The following is a 21,637-nucleotide window of genomic DNA, read 5'->3' as shown; positions in this document are numbered from 1 at the left end:
TTTTTCAAGAATGCACAAAATTAAACTTTTCTGAACCAAGCAGTGTGGTCGAGTGGCTTAACGGGACACTATTTAAATACCTTTCCAGAAACCTCGCAATGCTTGTTTCGTGCCAAGAAAAGACTTAGTTTAAGAGAAAATTGTATCTGAAGGGTCCGAATACCTTTTTCCAAATTCAAATCTCCCGCCACACATGGAGGAGTGGTGACGTTATGTATGCCATCACCGCCCTTTGCTGTCGTCGGTCAGTAAAACGGCACCCGACAGACGGCGGCACCGAGCCAGGACAGAGCGGCAGATTCGCCGCTGCAACTGCTTTTTGGTCAAGTGGCGTAGACCGTTCAAGCATCTTGCGACATCACATGGAAGTTCAATTCTCTGCTACTTGCAATTTTTGTGAGCCAGGAAAACCAGCGCAGCACTATGTGATCAGGAAAGTACTGAAATGCGAAAGCATGAGCGGCGCAGAGTCGAGCGAAAACAAAACCTTTTGACCGCCTCCGTCGTTGTCAACAATGAGTTCTTTTTTCTAAACATGAAATGGAACTGGACAAGTAGCATTTTATTTCATATTATAATACAATACGAAGATGTTTTTGCTACGAGTAGCTGAGTACTAGTGACAGAATTTAACTGAGGAGTGCTTTCATCATTGGGCAAGTGCTTGAATGTCCCGGTGGAGTCTCTAATCATGTCCTGCTTTTATCTCGATTTCTCAATTATTAAGGCTCTGTTCGCGATAATATTGATGCCTTAGAGATTCTGGAGCACCAATCTGTCACTTTAGCTTGAATTAGTATTTGTCTTTAGTGTCCCTTTAAGTTTCTGCGTCTGTGTTAGGGGCAAGGAAGGGGCTTTCTTGAGCATTGTGATCAATGCCATGTAGGTGACTGTCAATTTACTTTTGCCAGGTCTACAGAAACAGGAAGTGGAGACCTATTCTAAGCTGTGATCTCATTCCTGGTGACATTGTGTCTATAGGTGAGTCTCTAAGCCAAATTCCGCAGTGTTGCATGCTCAGTGTTTTCACTGTAACTTTGTTTTGAGTGGTGCATAGCAGTGGCCGACTATGGCATACTCTCGTGGCTGCTTCACTCGTGTGGTGTGGCATTGAGCTGGGCCTAGTGCCCTGTTACAGAGCCATATGGACCAAATGGGGCATTAATAGGCACGACACGTTTTCTGGCCAGGCACTGGCTTATTTGCTCCTGCACAGAATTGGCATTTTGCAGTGCGTACAGGTAGATACCACAGCCTTACTGGGCCATCTGAATCGCAATGTGTACATTTTCCAGGAATGGAATGGACCCGCCGTGGTTGCTCAGTGGCTATGGTGTTGGGCTGCTGAGCACGAGGTCGCGGGATCGAATCCCGGCTACGGCGGCCGCATTTCGATGGGGGCGAAATGCGAAAACACCCGTGTGCTTAGATTTAGGCGCACGTTAAAGAACCCCAGGTGGTCAAAATTTCCGGAGTCCTCCACTACGGCGTGCCTCATAATCAGAAAGTGGTTTTGGCACGTAAAACCCCAAATATTATATTATTATATTATAGGAATGGAATGGTGGCACCATTTGACAGTCAACAATGACAGATGGCGTCACCATTTTCCATTCCTGAAAAAAAAAAGAATCTACATTTTCGATCTTGGCTTATTGCAGATGACCCATACTTCTGATCAAATGTAAATGTTCTTTGTTGTCAAAACTTGAGTGTGTTTATTTGCATATTAGAACAACCTCAGCATTGTCATGCATTTCTTCTATTTTTATCTTTCTCATGGATTGAGCTGCATATTGTATTTATTATTAATATTTGCTCAGTTTAAATGTGTAAGAGATGACTTGTTAGTTGTTTATGCCGCTCCGGTTGCATGCAATACAAATACAGCTGTCGGCTCACTTTATGGGTATTGATGTTCAAAAGAGCAATGAATTGGGCTGGTTGGTGGCTGGTAATAGTTTCTTCTTGCGCTGTACACTTAATGACGACGACCACGGTTGGTGCGCAAGCTCGCGACTTGTTTATTCGTCTCTTGGGACATGTCACATAAAGGTTAAGAATAGGCGAAGGGAATGGGAAAGGCTGAAAGAACATGGAAAAGAGCAAAGGATAAAAAGCTAAAGAAACCAAGATAAACCATGACTGCTGATGCTTCCGTGAGCCAGTTATGCATAATACAGATGAGTGTGGGTCATCCTGTAGGAATGCGACTTGTGCTTGCGTGAGCTGTAATGAGGGCGTGCTGATGCATTTGTCTTTTTTTTTTCGATAATGAAAAGTGCTTCTTTGATCTCCCCGATACCCTTGTTACCACCACATGCAAGTAACTCATTTTCACGGAAAACTGATGCGCATAAACATTGTTTGCAGTGTTTATTTATTTATTTATTTATTTACTTATTCATCTATACTGTTGGCCAAAGGCCGTTACAGGGTGGTTGCATGACAAACAAAACAAGATAGCAGTGCTGCCGCAGTCTAGAACAGACCAAATGAGGCGTATACACGAGAAAAGGCACATTACAAAGCAAGAAGAAGCAAAATACAAGTTACATCACAATGACATCAAATGTACCACAGCCGATGGATTAAACCTGTGTTACAACCAGAAACATAGTTTTCTAAGGTTTTTAATTAAAGTAGTAGCTATGTACATCTAGCCAAGGTAAAAAAAATTTGTTAGTGTGGTTTCAAATTTATTTACACTGACTACTGTTAGTAATTCATGTGGCAGCGCGTTCCATTCCTCTATTGTTCTGGGGAAAAACGAGTACTTACTGTATTTACTCGAATCTAGGCCGATCCCGATCGTAGTATTACGATCCGGTCCCTAGCAAATGGTATTAGTGAATGGTATTAGTGAATGAGGTCGAATTTGGTGCGCGAAGAGAGCTGCCACTTCAACATGTTCCGCCATGTTTGTTGACGTAAAACTTTTGCATTGAGTTTGGGTCGCTGCGCTATTTCGGTAGAATAGTGTCATCGATGAAAAAACAAAACCATATAGTCGTAGACGTTAGCTCCCGGCTTACGCACGCGTGTAGTGTCGCAACGGAATACCCCGAAACAGCGGAAGAGGTAGCGATTGCGCTTGCGCTTACCGACCCCCTCTGCGAGGTAGTTTTTAGCGACTCACAATCCGCAGTTCGCAACTACGCGCGGCGGCGCATTTCATCCGAAGCTCTCCAGATTCTAAGTAAAGCTGGTCGAAAGCACTTCGATAACACCGCGATCATATGGTTTGCAGCGCACGTCGCCACCCCCACCGATGAGGGCTTCATTAACTTGAACGAGGTAGCACACCGCTCTGCGCGAGAACTGACCCGCCGCGCAGAATCGGAGACCACCTCTTCGAGTTCGGAACTCCTGGTTCAAAACATGCGAGAACACCTGGTCAGGTACAATGACATCACCAAGCACTACCAGCTAGGCAGGCGGTTGCTGCCCCCACCTCACCCTATGCTGAAACGTCGCCAGGCAGTCATCTGGCGACAATTGCAAACACAAACATTCCCCAGTCCGGTGCGATTGCAGCACATTTTCCCCGCGCAATACCCGACTGCTCTTTGCAAATTGTGTCAGGAAAATAGAGCGACGCTGTCACACATGTTGTGGGAGTGTCGGGTTACATCAGCTACAATGGCAGTAGCTCCGGAGGCTCTTGCGTCGAAGTGGGCCGCCGCTCTGCGCAGCTCCAACCTCAAGACACAAGAGTGGGCTGTCCAGCAAGCCCGAGAGGCGGCGACGAGGCAAGGCCTCGAAGTCCCCTCATGGGAGACCTGAGCCCGGGTCGTCAAATTTGCCGGATTCAAAATAAAGTTGTTTCCATCCATCCATTTGCGTATCCCGCATGTGCGGTAGTGCTGATGCTACTTTTCGGTGGCCGCAAACCTCAGTGGCCTCTGTTCGACAACTCCCTAATGGGCATAACATGACACGAGTATATTGCATGACGTCGTGTTCAGTGCAGGTGTGCGTACTCGATCGGTCTTGCGGTGAGCCTTTGCCCACAAGCCTTGACTTTTGCACTGTGTTGCATCCTGGGTTAATAAACATATTTGTTAATAATTTGTTGGGGGTGCCTTCTCTGTGCAGTATATACGAACCCCGCTGTATAGAGCTCGTTCGTGCACTGCAACTTTGAGCTGAACAAGTGGCACTGCCTGTGACGTGGCGTGCTAGTAATCATTCGTTGCTGAGCGCTAGTGTGTGTGGGTGAAAGCATGGCACCTCGAAAGAACAATGCAAAGTCGCGATCAAAAATGAATGGAACTATGTACTGTTGCGTGTACGGTTGCCACAACTACAGAAATGCTGCCGGTAAGCTCCCAAAGATAAAATTTGATGGATTTCTTGGGAGGCGAAATGCGAAAACACCCGTGTGCTTAGATTTAGGTGCACGTTAAAGAACCCCAGGTGGTCAAAATTTCCGGAGTCCTCCACTACGGCGTGCCTCATAATCAGAAAGTGGTTTTGGCACGTAAAACCCCAAATATTATTATTATTTCTTGGGAGGTCTTAAATGAGTCGTGTGACAGGGGAGGTAAACAAAGGCACTCTTCATTTTTTTAGTTTTTTTTTTTTGCCATCATTGGAAATCGTTTCCTCCAGCGTTGGATGCAACAATGGCCGCAGCCAGGTGCACGAGAGGTCTGTGCAGGGGATATGCTCAGACTTCTTGACAAGCACAGCCGGGGCCGTGGCATACTTGCATCGTCCTCGGCATCTAGCCCTACATGTGCAGCTCGCTCCCACAATGTGCCTTGGGTGTGAAGACAACTGCGTAATAAAAAATGAAAGAGTGAGAGAGAGGGAACGAAATAATGATTGTTTTGCTTGCCTTAAGCCGCACGTCATAGTCAACGCTTTTCATTTGCACGACACATCTGCCAACAACGTCAGAGGTGTCGCTGCACTCATAATGTCTTCTCTAATGTCATAAACATGACTGCTGGCGTAAAGATCATTGCCGCAGTGCAGACTGCTTCCTTTGAAATACTGTTCCACATTTTCAATTTTGCAAAATCCGCATAGTAAAATGCGCTGCTGGTTTCGCACGGCCATTGCTCCTGTAGACCGGTGTTGAATCCGACACAAGCGGGGAGAGCACGTGCAACAAGTGATGGCATGATTGCACGCACGGTTTCTGCTGGCTGCGCTGGTTGTTCTAGCGCAGCAGTGCTGCCATACCAGCTCTCCAGCCCTGCAACGCCCTTTGTGCGTCGCGTGGGAGGAGTGTTGTGTCCTTTCCTGGCCGCGCTTGCAAGGTAAGCCTCGTGCAAAGCCGTCTCCACAACATATCAACTATATCAGTTAAAATTTTCCTGGTGTATGGTACGCATACATGTGTTAGAACCTGCACCATAAATGCTTGCTACTGCACCAAATCGGCTTTTTGCCTGTGCCAGGACCTGTGCTAAAAGGTGAAATGGCTGTTCCACCACTGATTAAAAAGAAAAAGTATCATCGGCACATGTAATTAATTTAGAATAATCCAGAATGAGACGTAGGTCATTTGCGTAAATTAGGAATAACAGTGGACCAAGTATAGATCCTTGTGTGACAGCTTTGTTAACCTTAGCATGCGAGGATGCCCCCTGATTAATATCTACATGTTGGTAGCGGTCTGTCCAGTGATGTTGTGGTAACCTATTGACAATGCCACCGACGCCGTAGTTAAGTTTTTCTAGAAGGTCGCCGTGACGCACGGTATTGAACACTTTGCAGAAATCTGCAAACAGTTTGAGCGTGTATAGTTTTCCCTCAGAATTATTTAGTATGTCATTTTTTTATATTCAGTAATCCAAGCTCGGCGGATTTGCCTTTTTGAATATCAAACTGGGCCTCACTTACGATATTGTACTTATTGAAAGAATTTTTTTGTAATCTGATTTTAATAGCGCTTTCAAACACTTCCGACGAAATTGGAGGTACAGTCGAACCCGGTTGTATCGAACTCGCAAGAAAAGGAGCCTCTCAATTTGATATAGGGCATAATTCGATATAAGCCTGCAAAAGAATTGGACGTGATAAAAGTACACACCATTGATAAAAGCACATTTTTGATGAAATTGCCCTAGTTTTGCTTGAAATAGTTCTGTATATTCTTCTGCTTGAGCAACTTCGCAGCTTGCGACAGAACGCTGCACTCATTGTCTAAAGAGTCTTCACATTCATGCAGAAGCGCCGGACTAGTGCAAGTGCACCAATCACCTCGGAAGGTGTGGGCAAAAGGTCGTCATTGCTTTGCTCATTGCGCCCGCTTTCACTTGTGCTCGGTATGATGTCGACAATGCAATCTTCGTTTTTGGGCTCTCCTGTGGTTGCCACACCGTCATCCACACTGACAAACTCGTGGAGCGTTGATCTGTCAACGGCTTCCGGAAATTCTGACAGCTCGCTCCAAACTTTGGCAACACCGGCAATGGCTTCGTTGCATTCATCAAAATTTTCAGAGTCATCACTGGGCATGCAGAAGCCAGTACATCTGAAGCAGTTGCGAATGGTTTCTTCTGTAACATCTGCCCAGGACCCACCCAACATAGAAAGGGCACTGAGCAAGTCTATCTTGAGCTCCCTGCCAACACGAAGGTTCTGCAGCAGTCTCTCTACCAGGCGCTTCCGATAGCCAGTTTTCAGTGAGTGTATAACTTCACCGGCTCGCTGGTGACGTTTAAATCCGGGGAGAAAAAAAAGGCCGAACACGCGATCCCATTTGTTGTTCAGCGCATGTTACTAGAAACGCATGCTGTGGTTGGCTGCCCGAGGTTCCTGTCGTCTGCTCTACTCCGCAAGCGATGTGACGGCGTATCTCGTAGGTTTGTGACAAGTGTGTCACAAACTAGACTAGAGACTAGTCTGCCGCCAACCGCAAGGGATGCCGAAGACGCAGACGATGCTGATGTAGGCCTAGCCAGCTCACGAACGAGTGAAAGTGCTCTGGATAGTGGCCGTGTTCTGCATGACACTGCAATGTTGCAGCGTGCAGATTTGCTGCATAGGGAGATGAATGCCTCAAAAAAAGAACTTTATGTTCTGGCTTCAATGCCAGCAACAAAGCAGAAGCTGGATTTCCTCACTCGCGCCGACGACGTCGCGGCCGCATCAGTCGACGCCGAGGCAGGCTTTGCTATCATCAGTTTGGACTCCGTGAACGCACTGATGCCGTTTGCCAAGTGCAAGTGTATGGCAGTATACTTGTGGACAACTTTCTGCGGCTATGGAGGTAAAGTGCACACAAGTGAGAGCACTTCTGAAAAAGAGTCCCATGTTTTCATCCACGTTAGTTTAGGCTGGGGAACAGAAAACATAAACACCTTATTAGCAACAGTAAAATAAGGTAAAACACACCACTGATTCTATAAGTTTACTTATTTTGCAGTTTTTCTCTTCTGTGTCTGGGCAAATGCGAAACCATTGCACGTGGAAGCTGCGTCGAGTCAGCACCCATTCGAAGCAGCCAAAAGCACTGTCAAAGGCTGGTGGACTACTTGGTGCGGTAACACATGTGCAGAAGCTCCACCCCCATAGCTTTCCCTTCATAATCATAGAAAGTTGTCCGTGAGTATAGTGCCACAGTAGGCAAAAGCAAATGAGAATATGGCCTCACCATAAAGATTGTTATCACATGCGCGTGCTGTGGTGAAACCGCATCGGTGTAGAGCTCGCCTCATGTGAACGGCAATCGGAACAGAAGAGCAACCCGTTTGTTGTGAACGTTCTTGCCGCGCGCATGATGCAAGCCTCCGGGAATTGGCGAACGGTGCTAAACTATGTTTTTGCCACATTTGGGTGGCCATGGTCAGAGCAACTATATGCCTGGTGGCTAAAAGCCACCAGGAATGTAGTTTCACTGCAAAATATTGCAAAATTTTTTCTGTACTTTTGATTGATTAAAAGTGAACATATTTCTTTTTTCTTGCTTTCTCAAAACTCCGATTTTTGACTTCTTGCTGATTTGTGGCAGCGATAGTTTTCCTTCAAGGCAAGTAGAGCCATAACTCTTGTTCGGGCTCGTAGCTGAGTGAGCAAAGCACACCGTGGTAGGAACAGATTTTGGAATTTATGCTTGGAATTCTGCTTTAGATCAGACAGCAGGGCACCCACATTTGTAAAAGTGAAGATTGAATTTATATAGAATGTGTAATATTTGTTATATCAAAAAAGTGTTCCTACCATTGTGTTCCTTATGTTTTCTAGTACCTAGGCATGTGCCAATGTGAATTTTTTAAGCGAGGTTATTTTTCTATTGTTTCTGCAAATAATGAACTTTGAATTTCTTTTATCTTCAGAACGAAATTGCCTACTCGCCGTGGTTGCTCAGTGGCTATGGTGTTGGGCTGCTGAGCACAAGTTCGCGGGATCGAAACCCGGCCACGGCGGCCGCATTTCGATGGGGGCGAAATGCGAAAACACCTGTGTACTTAGATTTAGGTGGACGTTAAAGAACCCCAGGTGGTCGAAATTTCCGGAGCCCTCCACTGCGGCGTGCCTCATAATCAGAAAGTGGTTTTGACACGTAAAACCCCATAATTTAATTTTAACGAAATGGCCTATTGGAAAAATAATTAAATATTTGAAATCAGCACAAACGTCTTGATAAGACTGGAAATTCATTAATATTCATGAAAGAAAGTGATGAATAGCAGTTGCCCCCCTTAAAAGGCCCCTCACCAGGTCTGGCCATTTTGAGCTGACAAGTGCAGAGCATACATTGTGGGATAACAATCGTGTCTGCAAAGTATTACATCACTAAGTGCCGTGGAAAGGTCTGAAATTTCATACCGAAAGCCGTTTTCCTTTCTCCTCGCGGCCGCCGTGCTCCAAGCTAGAGGATGACGTACATGTGCTATTGCGCCTACATACACGTGTTCAGACTGTGACGTTGCTCGTAGTGACATGTGACTTTGAGAATTATTCAACGGTACATCTGTTCTTTGCGTAATATGGTACTTGAATAGATCACTTAGAGCTTTGAGAAATAAAACGCACAAACCGAATGTCTGCATGTTTTTGTTTTATTTCGCACCGCAGCAAGAGACGTGTACTTCTGTTTCATCTGCTTGTTCCCACGTCGTGCAGTCGCACGCGCAGACACCGTAACAATGTCATTTTTTACTGTTTTCCAGCGCGGGATCAAGCTCTGTGATCCACTTGTGTCTGCCTTAGTATTCGGGTAGCACTGACTTATACCACTAGTCAGGTGTCCTTGTGCACAGCTTACAAAATCATGTGCTGCGCGAAACGAGACAATCGCAACAGCTCACGTGCAACGCCGTCAGTGGAAGTGCACCGCGCCGCAAAAAAGCTAGGAGAAAGAAAGAAAGGCTGGGCCCATGACATACGCATCACGCGATCCTCAAACTCAGGTAGGGGAGAACTCGGGGGAGGAATTTAGCTTGCAGAGGCTATATGGGGGCAAGGGGATACAGGTCTGTGTTTCCGGTGAAGCTTGCCTCCTGAAATTGGGTTCATAGCACTGAGATATTTCTATCTCGGCTATTAATGAGGCAATTTTAAAAATTTTTGCGGCAGAATGCTCCCTAGAGGACACCTAACAACTTCCAGTGTAAAACCAAAGTTTGCTTTATGGCCTGGTGAGCGGCCCTTTAAGGAGTGAATTCTTTGTCCTTTTTGAACAGTTAGAGCAATTATCAATTTTGTTCAATGGTGCAGGCCGGTCCCAAAATGAGAACCTTGTCCCATGCGACATGCTGCTTCTGCGTGGGCCATGCATTGTGGATGAGTCCATGCTTACCGGAGAGTCAGTGCCACAGATGAAGGTGAGTATGTTGCCCCATATTACAGCATGAGATATGATAAAAACTTGCAGTGAAGAAAATTTATTTTGGTAGATATAACTTACTCTTCATACATATTGTCACATGGTAGTGACGGTGAAGAAAGCAGCCCAACTGCGAAAGACGAAACCAGCGTTTTAGTGAGCGAACCTGTGCCCTCAAAAACAGGCTACACTGAAAGAATGGCGACAGCGGCGAACACAGTCGGCGATCAACGAAAATCTGGTGAACGGGTCAAGCGCATCGGCTTTTATACATCAGTTATCGAATGTTCCAGAGTAATCGCTGGGACCCGCGTGCCTTCCACAAAGTTCTGCATTATTCGCGTCATGCATACAAGCAATCAGATTACACAAGATTCGGTCACAGACAGCGGATGGAACCATCGACAACATTCCAGAAACTTCCGATACATGCAGGCGTGTCCTGCGCTGTGCGATAACATTTGTTAGGCGGTGAAACGTGTCGCTCGATAAAGACAAATACATGTGTCAGTATCATTGCATGCAAGGTTCATGGTGGTTGAATGATAAACTGCCATTTTCAAGGCCTTGAGAGGCCTTGCTAGAATACAGTCAACGACCGATTTTGTGGACGCCCGATTTTACGGGCATGCCCAATAATTCGGACGCCTTCACGGCAATGCCACGATACCCCATTAGAGTCAGCGTATAAGAACGTCTGAAATTTCGGACTTAAAAACCCTTTGCCGTCTTATTTTCTGGACTTTTTGCCATGACTGCTCAGGACTTTTTGCTATGACTGCAGGTCCGAAACGGCATTGATCGGAGCCACCACCGCCACCATTTTGATGATCTCGCTGCCTCGAACTGGCGCTCTCGCATGCAGATCCGCTGCAGCCGTAGCCATCACCGCAGCAATGCGAAGCCTAGCTAATTCGATATTCGCTACCAAGCTTCTTGCTGTTTGGTACCGTGTTTTTCATTAAAACAATTCGCCGCTGTTAGCAGTGGCTTCGGAGCTCTGAAAGTGCGACATGTTGCGTAATGTCGGCTCCCAAAAGTCAGCTTTGCCTCAATACAGCAATGTTACGCGGCGAAGCATATGCGAATTATTGCCGGGAAGCGTACCAAGAGTGCGAAGAATCAATTGTCGCGGGACACAATATGTATTCCTTAATTATACACACGTGCATCCGCCATCTCCTGTCACAATGACCATCGATACACCTGATAAGGGTAGTGGCAGGCCTTCTGAGCTATTTTGGTCATGCCTGTGGCGATTTGACCCATTGGGCGCAGTAGAAGGTATGCTTTAGTGTTTTCGGATGTTTTTGTGGCCCCTAGGAAGTCTGAAAAATTGGATTTTGACTGTATACTTGAATTTTGCATTCAGCTAAGCTTAATAGACTTTGTTTATCTAAAAACAAGGTTTATGCAAGCCAATAGTCAAGCCAGTACAATCTGGTCAGCATCTTGTGTTAGGGAGCCATCTACTTTGTGTTAGCTGGTAATGTTTTGTGCATGAAAGAGTAAACAAGCATTCATGCTTAATAAATAAATGTTTGCTCATTTATGATGCTGTTTTGTTTTTACTGTCTCAAGTGTCATGGTGCTTTAACTCTTGAACATGCTTTGTCAATTTCTTGGAAGTCCTTAAGAACACGTTACTGCAGACGTGGGTACACACATTAAAAAACAATATTTTTATAGGGCCTTCATTTACATTTAATAAACATTCATATATACATTATACAATGCATTATATATGAATGTATATTGTATACATTATACAATACACATTCATACAATACAATACAATTCATATGCAATGTACAATACAATTAATATACAAGATACTGTACATTCATATACAGAAAAACTATATTTTTATGGGCCCTTCAACACATTCTGCGCTTTGTTTACACAGTGCGCCTAATTTAGGTGCCTTTTTAGAATAATTAAAAGCTACAATAATGAAAATGTATTTTTAGTACTTTTATCCCTCTTAATGCTTTTGTTACTGTGCCTATAGAATTCAGTCAAATTGACAGTTTTTCTGGATGTTAAGCATTTCCGTTGGAATCCTTTGCTAACAGCGCCCCGCACTATCTGAAATGAGAACTGAACTTTGGCTATTAGTATGACAATTTTTCAGCTGATTGGGCAGTCTTGAAATATAAAGCTTGCACTAGTTTATTGTTAAAACTAGCCTCCAGTGCTCCTCGCACTTCTTCAATAAAGTGACAAAATTTGAGCTTTGGGCGACTCGGCAACATGCTGTACATGCTCTTGTAAGGGCTGCACCCCCACTCTGAAGGGTAAAATATTGTAAAGAAATTTGAAATGACCTGCTAGAAAGTGAAGTTAGTTCCATTGCTGCTAGATAATGCTAGCTGTTTTTCCCTTGACGCCGTTCAGGCCGGTGCCACCAGGCCATTATTTCATTATGTGGTGTGTCATCTTGGTGGCGTTGACAGTGTTTCCAGTCAGATCAGTGGCATTTCGCCTCTAGAAAAGGGAGCCCTATTTGGGTCTGCACTGGTCAGGGACAAGGGGCCGGCATCTGAGGTAATTTACTGCAGTGTTGTGTCATTTGCGCTCTTACCCTTTGCTACAGCTACAGAAATAGTACGAAACTTTAATGGGCCATCATCAGCCTGATTCATGTAAGGGCGGCAACCAGCCAAGATTCCAGAAAAAAAAAGTTCAGCCCTTACATCAGTGTACAGTGGAACCCCGTTGATACGTTTTGCACTGGACCAGGAAGAAAAAATGTAACAGCTGGGAAAACACAACAGGGAAGAAAGCTCAGTGCAGTGCAGCTTTGACTTGAAACAACTTATTTCCGCAACGTGAGCTCAGGAATGAAAAAAAAATCAAGAATGGATGATTGCCGTTTCTTTCGCTCGCTGGAAAGCACCGCGCGTTTCTCAATAGCCTGAAAGGCCGCATTGCTGTCAGCGTCGCTTTGAGGTGTGACGTACCTGTGGAGGAAGTCCAGAGCTGTGACGGCTTCTCCAAAGCTTGGGTCTGCCAACTCTCCGGAATCTTGTGGCTTGTCATCATCATTGCATTCAAGCGCTTCACTCGCGACTGAATTCGCAACGATCTTGTCACTGCTTTGGCAGTCCAACGTCACGACGGCAGCATTGACGGTGACGTAGTCGTCGTATGTGACTCCTGCGGCACCCAGCGCATTCATAGCCTCAGTTAGCTTTTGATCACAAGAGGCTGCTTCTGACTTGTCATGTTCCATAGCAGTTTCCACTTTCCCATCCTTGCGAAACACCTTGCGAAGCAGTGCTGTACAGTTCACGTGCTCATTGCAGTCCATGCTGAAGTGACATAGTGCATAGCATCAAGTGCAGAAATGGTCATAGGCTGCTGTATAAAATCAATATGCATGAGACAACGCTTAACGATGCTCTTCCTGTAGAAATGCTTCAAGTTCTTTATGACGCGGGCATCCAACGGTTGCAAGTGGCTTGTAGTACACGGAGGGAAAAACACAAGCTTTACGTTCTGAAGAAATAGCGGGTCTCTCGGGTGGACAGCCCAGTTGTCCAGAAAAAGAACACTCCTGCACTGGGAAGTCATCTTGTTATCAAACTACCAAAGAAATTCGAACAAAGAACAAGTCATCCATGCACCACTGTTGCTTCTGTAGCGACATTGCAGTAGGCAAATGTTCTTCAAGCACTGTCGGTTCTGATATTTGCCGATCACCAATGGCTTTAGCTTGTCGAAGCCATCCATGTTACTGCTGCATTTGCCTTCATGGCACGCTTTTCCCTTCAGGCTTAATGAGTTTGGTGGCTGCACCCAAAAGAAGAGGCCCGTTTTGTCGGCATTATAAATGTCACGAGGCTCATACCCCTCAATTAAAGCAGATAGTGTGGCCTTCCAATTACTGGTTTCCAATCACTGGCCAAGTTGACACTTGCTGCTTCTCCGCTTACCATATTGTAAGCGATGTCGTGCCTCTTTTGGAAACAGTCGATCCAGCCATTTGACGCTGCAAAGTCAGTGATGCCCACTCTGTTGGCAATCTCCATCGCCTTTTCATGTAAAATGCTGTCGTCGAAGTTAACACCGGCAGTGTGAGCTTGTTTAAACCAGGTAAGAAGAACCTCGTCGAGTTCCCGTCCTTGGCGCCATGAGCCTGCTTAGCTTTTGGGCTGAAGAGTGCGGCATTCTCTTCTATTTTGGCGCACTTTGGGACAGTGCTGTTAAGTGTTGAGGGTGGCAATTCAAGGTCTTTGGTAATGTTGAACTTTTTCCGCTCTGGCTGCTTGTCGATTGCGTTTATTACGTCCAGGTTTTCCTCAAGGGAAGGCGCCTTCCTCTTGTGCGACGTCATCATGGCACGACTAAGATCGCAGTTGGCATGCGATGTCGGCACCCTGAACCATAACCTCCCAAATAACTTCTGTGCCTGCCAGATGATCGGTGAACCAATGAGAACTGGCTGCCGTTGGGACTATGGCGGTGGCGCCACTTAGGTAGGGTGCTCCCGAGTACACTTTTACGTTTTTGGTGCTCACTACTGACAAAAAAAAAAGCATGTGCATCACTAAAGGGCAGCAGCATACTTCTACTTGCCGAATTAGCGTAGCTATAGCGAAACAATAAAAAGCAGCTGCTGTTGGAACTTCTGCTGGGGGGCACCACTTACGTTGAGGTCCCCGGCGAGATCACTCTGCTTGGGCATGCTATTTTAACCGCCCACAACTGCCACTCAAAACCGTTATTATGTGAAGAGTGCAAACAACTTTGGTTGTCTGCCGCCGCTATTCTGCGGCAATGCCGTACCATGATCGCCGAGCTCCTGGTGAGGGTTGTCGCTACACTTGATATGCTCACTCACCCTAGCTAAGTGGCGCCTCCATAGATGATGGCTGTGTTGTGGTCATCCGGCAGGCACAGAAGTTATCTAGGAGGCTATGCCTGAACCTGCCCTGGCAATATGGCCATGTTGGCACGCATTGCCTGGGCGGGCGTGTTTGGTGTGCCATGTGTGACGTATCATGCAGGAACATTTTCACTGCTGCAATATAACAGCGGCGATTTTAATACATGAGATTGTATGCGAGCTGCGCTGGGGACTGGGCAGAAACTACGTAGCAGCCACGAAAACGCACCATTGAGGAACATAAGGGCAGGGTTTTACTGTATGCAGTATTTTTAACTTGCAGCTGCAGTGAAGACACGGAACCTTCTTTCGGCTTGTTCAACTTTCTGATCCAATGTTTAGGCTGTTTTAACGATGTCTCCAACAATGGTAGATGCTCATGAGTGTGTGTTTTGATAATTGTGTTCGGCTAATATCAGTGCAACTTTATTTTTCCTACCGTGGGTTGCTTTTATCCATGAGCGTTATTTGGACAGCGTATGTACAAATTATTACGAACAGTCTTTCCCATCGTGTGGGGTTTTCACTCACTTAAGAGCACGCAGTAGATTTCAGACCGACCTTTGATTTAAGCTTAACCAGTGACTAGTCACTACCTTGACTAGTCAAAATGTAATCTCTTAAGTTTTGACTGCCACCTGTGCAAGTGCCCTTATTCATTACTGTACAATATTGTGCAACACTTCACATTACAGTACAGGAACAGAACAAAGCACGTGGCAGCTCCAGCACCAGTTGAAGGCACACTAGACCACCTTGCTTGCACAGAAAAGCAGATCTAACGCAATTACCAAGCATGAGGAGGCTTCTGCATGCTTCCCAGACCTGACAGCTATTGCTTTGCGAGCCTAAAGAATGCAGTAAGAAAGAAACCAGGTGCCTGTTAGAATGAGTAAAAATGAACGTTCCCATACCCAACAGGATCTTACCCATTTTCACATTTGAAAAGCTACTGCTTTCCTGCATAGCATGAGCATTACTATGGCTAGTATTCACACCAACAAATCTGCATAACAATTTTTTTGCAGCCTGATGCATAATTTGTATACTCAGATTTTTTTGGACTCTCAGTACTTATACTAAAAATAGCTAATTATTACTTTTATTTGTGTTCTTTGAGGTGGTGCTTTGAAGTGTCACAAGAATTCTCAAAAACTGTCTGAGGAATTACTGCTGTACATCCATTCAGAACACCAGTGATCAGGCTACAATTTTATGTATCGCATGATGTGCTGTGACTACTACTAATTGAAATAATATGTTCAACCATAACAACCCCGAAAATGAGCACCCACATCACTGGCTGCCCTGCAAGCACAACAGTCTGGAGACGAACTTCAGGAAATGTGTGACGAGATTTCAAGACTCACCAAAATGCCGTCAGCTTTGTGCAGAAGCTGAAAGGTGTAAACATTAAAGGGACCCTGAAATGATTTTGACCATTTTCTACAAACATACTGAGTCGTTAGAGTAGGTCCTTCTGATCATTAATTGGCGCATCTAAGTGCTCTGCATAAAGCGTGTAATTTATTATAAGGTTTTAAAACGTACATCGCTGCCGATCGCAGCACAGTGCTCGGTGGAATTTTCAGCCACCCCTACCCATACGACGTACATCACCCAATTGATGTCATGTGAGTGAGCTCTCCGATTGGCAGCCCAGGGCACGCCATCGATAGTTTTTCCACCTTTATGGTGAACAAATTATGTTCGTAACAGTTGGAATGTTAGTTAATTTGTTTCTATAAAAAGAAAGTAAGAGAAAAAGAATGCACAAGAACAATTTCTCACTACACTTAAGCAATTCCGGCACACAGCAAGCGTCGCCTGCTTGTGTAACAACGTGCTCCATTTTGACAAGAGCTCCGCGGTCAGAGTCGGTTTCAGTCTTTTCGCGGGCACTATGATTCAACTTTGTTGCGTTGTAGACTGCAAACGTAGCGACTGGCAATATGTCAAGCTGCGACATCGTGTTCCTCTGCAAGGCAGCAGATGAGTGGACTGGCTGCAGTGCATCAGACTGCTGCTATCTGATTGGCGCCAGGATTTGCGCATTTGTGACCGTCACTTTACACCAGAAGATTACTAACGCAATAGTGTTTCGCGAGTCCGGTATTAGGGTAAACGCAAGCACAAGGGAACAGGGCCTGGCCGTTTGACCGTGTTGTTCACGGGATGAGCAGAAGTGCCAGTGTGAATGGTCTGCACGGTGCAGCCACCTGGTGGCACAGAGCTAAACCACACACAGTAGCAGTAACAAAATGTATTCTTTGCTGCTGGTGTAAATGTTTCGCAGGAGTGTAATGGTTATAATATTGTTTTTCTAAATGTTTAAAATTTTTTACACTTGGTTAGAGCAATATTAGCTCTTTGTTTCGCTGGTTAAGCTTTGTGTCAATGGGTGGCTGGACCCTGGAAACCGATCAGGCAGCTCACGTACGTCTACGCTAAAGTTCCTTCATCAGCTGGAGTTTATACCTTCACCGTACCGTCAAAACGCCCGGCTAGTCTGTGGTTACCGGAATACCAGACACGTTTGGCGGTGCGACAGAATAGTCGCAATGCACATTGCTTTGATGGCTCTCGCTTGGGGTCATTCGCCAAGCAGCCATAGAAGCAGCTGGCGGAGAGTTTGGAGAGGCTTCATGCACTCGCTCCTAGAGAATGGAAGTCAACAACATGACGTGCCATCATGACGCAGAGCCAGTGAAGGCGGACCTTAGCCCCGACCAATCGGCGAACTAGTTGAGGCGAAAATGCATGGCTATGGAGGAGGGTAACTTGTAATCATCCGTAGCTCTCTTAATATGAGACGTTTCACACAAATTCTGGTGCGAATTATTGAGTTTAGCTGGACCCTATGTGTCTACAAAATTTTGTCTGAACCATTTGGGGGGCACCTTTAGGGGGGACGCGGCTTTCGCATTGCGAAAAATGACCGAAAAACCGATTTTTCGAAAATCACATTTTCAGTTTTTCAACCCTTTCTCTACCTGATTCCAAAATATCTTCCCTGAAAACCGCTTAGAAGTGCATTAAAAAAATTGTTGTATCAGCCTCGGCGACGAGAAGTTTTGCAGAAATCGCAAAAAGATGGTGTTTTTCAAACCATGATATCTCCGTAACGGCGCAATCGAGCGCCGCCATCTTGGTCGCAACAGAAAGAGCATTTCTTCAGCTTCAAATCTGCCGCCTTCCCAACCTACTCTGAGTGAAAACAAACGCAGAAAAAGCAAAAGTTTCGAGGTCTCGCGGAGGTTCCTGATTGGCGGCGCGCGCCACATTACAGCGGTGTGCAGGCCCGTTGGTCTTCGGAGCGGTTGCCCCTAGCAACGGCGGGCGAAGTGCCGTGTGTCGTGTGCTCTTCCCGCAGCTATGTTCTCCATCGCCCTTATCACGAGTCTCTCCATAGTTTCGGTAGCGGCTCCGAAGCTCCGTGGCATAGTTTCGTGTTGGATCTCGGCTGTGATCATGGATTGGCGACGGTGCAAGAAGAAATACAAAACTTCGCATCAATTTGGCAGCTGTAAGCACAAGTCTCCGATGCCCAAAAGTAAAGCGTCGTCAACAGCTTCCAGTGCTGATTCTGCTGATGTTCAGTGCGGCGCGGACATCATGGACACACAGCAGCAGTTCCCTCAATGTATGGATTCCTTGGACACACAACCAAGCACCTCGTGCGCTGACGACGCAGACCTGCAACCAAGCACCTCGTGCGCTGACGTCTCGGACCCGCGATGACGTATCTTGCGCGCCGACGTCTCGGACCCGCGACGACGCACCTTGCGTGCCGACGACTCAGACCCGTGACCAAGCACCTCGGGCGCTGACGTCTCGGACCCGCAACCAAACACTTCAGGCACTGACATCTCGGATCCACGACCAAGCACCTCGCGCGCCAACGACTCGGATCCGCGACCAAGCACTTCACGCACCGACTACTCGGACCCGCGACCAAGCACCTCGTGCGTGGATGAAACGCAGTCGAGATTCGGCAGTACAATTCAGGTTCACTTGGAGCCGCACTACATATCGATAGAAGCTTCTCGTGGGCGAGCTGAGACAGTGCAAGCATCACTCAGTCCTGTTTCGGTGACCGAGAGAAAAATGAAGCTCACAGGTGAGAGAGGAAGTTGTGCCAATGTGGAGCTGGCGTATGAGTTTTTGGTTGTGCAGGTCACAGCATTGAATGCTTTGTACAAGAATGCGTTGTGCCAAGAATGCTCTTAGCCGGGACTGACTGTTCATTTGGGAACAAGGCAGGGATTGGCTGCACGAATGCTACTGACCTGCAATGCCTGCGGCATTGTTGCAAGTGAATGGTCATCGCCACGAGTAGAGGGTGGTAAGGCTTTTGAGGTGAATATGCGTGCAATGCAAGCAATTAAAACCACCGGCAGAGGGGCAACTGCACTGACTGACTTTTGGTCAGTAATGAACGTTTCACACAGCGGCTTGCACCATAAGACATTCCAAAGACATCTGAAATCAAAATTCAGGCCTGCTGGTGAGATGGCTGCGGCAAGTCTCTTTTCTGATGCTGTGGCAGCCGTGCGGAAAGTTTACAGCGAAATGGACCTGGCATTCACAAAAAATGGGACGGTAGTCTACGACGGGACATGGATGACACGTGGTCTTGCATCCCATATTGGTGTGGGCACAATAATTGAATTTTACACTGGTCTGGTGCTTGACTGTGTTGTGCTCTCGAACAGATGCCATGGATGCACGCTTGGGCTGAAAGAAAACGATAAAGGCTACAGTGAATGGAAAGAGAATCACGTGTGCCAAAGGAACACCGATGCAAACTCAAGCCGAATGGAGGTCGAGGCAGCGTTGATCTTCTTCAGAAGGTCACTGGAAAGGAATGACCTCTGCTACACATCTGTTGTTTGTGATGGGGATAGCCGTACTTTCCAGGCCCTTTGTGAAGACAAGGCTTATAGCTTCATTGCATTCAACAAAGAGGACTGTATCAATCACGTGAAAAAGAGGATGGGTACAGCCCTGCGAACACTCGTCTCAAAAAGCAGAAGTAAACCAATTGGAGGGAAGGGTGGCCTGACCCAAGACCCAATCAAAATGCTCACCAATTATTATGGCATGGCCATACGTAACAATAGTGAAGTAGATGATATGCAAAGGGCCATAATGGCAACCTTCTATCATATCACTTCAACAGATAAAGACCCTCATCATGAGCTCTGCCCTCCAGGACACCTGAGCTGGTGCAGACACCGGGCTGCAGAAGCTGAAGGTAAAGCTCCGCCAGAACACAAGTACAAATTGGCAATATATGTTTCAGCTGCGTTGCTGCCTGTGTATCAACGCCTCTTGGATCCTCAGCTACTCAGCCGTTGCCAAGGCAAGAAGACTGAGAATGCAGCAGAGAGTCTCCACTCTGTCATTTGGTCAATTCTACCAAAAGAGCAAAATGCTTCATTGATCGCAACGGAGAGAGCTGTCAATGAGGCAGTCTGCAAGTACAGCGCCGGAACGCTTCGTGCATACTGACAGTTTTGTGCCTCACTTGGCTTGAAGCCAGGAAAGCATTTCCTTCAAAGAGCTGCAGAAAAGGATGCCCTATGAAAAAAAAAGGCACCTAAAAACATCAGATGAAAGGCCACATGCCCAAGAAGCCCCGCTGTGCTAAGGACACCAAGGAATACAATCCTGGTGTATTTTAGAAGAGTGGAGACAAGGCAAAACTTTGAAGGCCTTTTTCTCAAAACTGTGTTTTTGCCTTTCTGCTCAGTTTGCGGAGCTGATTCCTTTGTTACCGTTTGGCCTATTCTGACTCTTTTTTTGTCTTGTTCCTTGGGCTGCAGTGCAGGTCGTGACATTCTTGCTTGTAGGCCTGGACGTTTTATAAATTTATGCTGTAGCTATTCGTTCACCCCGAAAGCGTGCTTGATACGAAGATAACACAAAAAATTACGCTCCAAAATATTTGTGTTGAAAAAAAAAACTCAAGAATGTCACGACCTTCAGCGTGCATTTAGCTATGCAGTCAGTACTTAAAGGGAAGCTGAAGAGTCTGTCGAATTCAATAAGACGCTCATACACGGATGCGGGAACCTTATAAACCATGTAGGTAAAATTTTGTTTTTTTTTTCAATTAGGAGCGACGTAATCGTTGGTTAAAATCTCGCTGTAGCTCCGCCCCCCGTCGAATGCCGCGCACTGCTGCTGACGCTGACGATGCGAGCGGAGACCGGAAACCGCGGTGTTGTGACGTCAACACTAGTGTTCCGTTCCTTCGCAGTTTCCGCGACCGTGCCTGACCGTGCTTGTTTCTGCGTGCGTGCCATCGTAATCTGCTTCGATCGACCCTGCATTCCTTTGTTGGTGCGTCTGCGTGTATGTAGAGTGGTAGTATACAGCCAGCCCTGCAATTCGGCCTGCGCAGTTGCTGTATATGGCCACAGAATGAGAGAGGACTACTTGCCACTAGCAGGCTTTCTAAATGCAGCGCGAAAAGATCGGAGCAACGAAAACAAAGATGGCACGAGTGCGGACTGACTGATGATAACTGGTGTTGGAAGGCCTTATGAATACACGAACTAGCCCGAACCTGGATTTTGATTTACTGCGAGCTCCTTCGTGTTAGCACGCTGAACGGAAGGTGCATGTTTATATCCCGCCCTTGACGCAGGTTTCGTCGCAAAGCGCCGCGAATTTTCTATTTGCATGTGTGTTGTAAAACAGCCTGCATGCAGCTACCATAACGCAGTGCAAATGTCGAGTTTACATGTGCTGGAAAGCCGGCACACGCCAGGACGCTACGCTCCCCCCTTCTCTCGCGCACAGTGAGAAACTGACCGTCTCACGCAGCCAACGGAATTCGCCGCCTTTACGACTTCGGTTACGAGTAGTGTGCGGATGGTGCACAGATGAAGGTCGCTACACGTACTGCATGAACCGGGAAGCTTTTCACGCGTTTAAACTGTCTTTGTAGA

General features: G+C 46.4%; 1 protein-coding gene and 1 pseudogene across 1 annotated transcript in view; both read left to right on the top strand.

Moving 5' to 3' along the window:
- LOC142566708 (endoplasmic reticulum transmembrane helix translocase) overlaps positions 1 to 21,637 on the top strand; it is a 311,329-nt gene that overhangs the window by 63,583 nt on the left and 226,109 nt on the right. Inside the window, exons 5-6 of the mRNA XM_075677546.1 lie at positions 912 to 981; positions 9,679 to 9,785. Coding sequence (XP_075533661.1) covers positions 912 to 981; positions 9,679 to 9,785 — 177 coding nt within the window. The remainder of the gene's footprint in view (positions 1 to 911; positions 982 to 9,678; positions 9,786 to 21,637) is intronic.
- On the top strand, positions 14,570 to 20,365 carry LOC142566783 (uncharacterized; annotated as a pseudogene).

Source organism: Dermacentor variabilis, unplaced genomic scaffold (assembly GCF_050947875.1).
Source record: "Dermacentor variabilis isolate Ectoservices unplaced genomic scaffold, ASM5094787v1 scaffold_13, whole genome shotgun sequence".
NCBI lineage: Eukaryota > Metazoa > Arthropoda > Arachnida > Ixodida > Ixodidae > Dermacentor > Dermacentor variabilis.
Note: the sequence above shows the minus strand (reverse complement) of the source record. Positions and strands in the feature narration are given on the sequence as shown.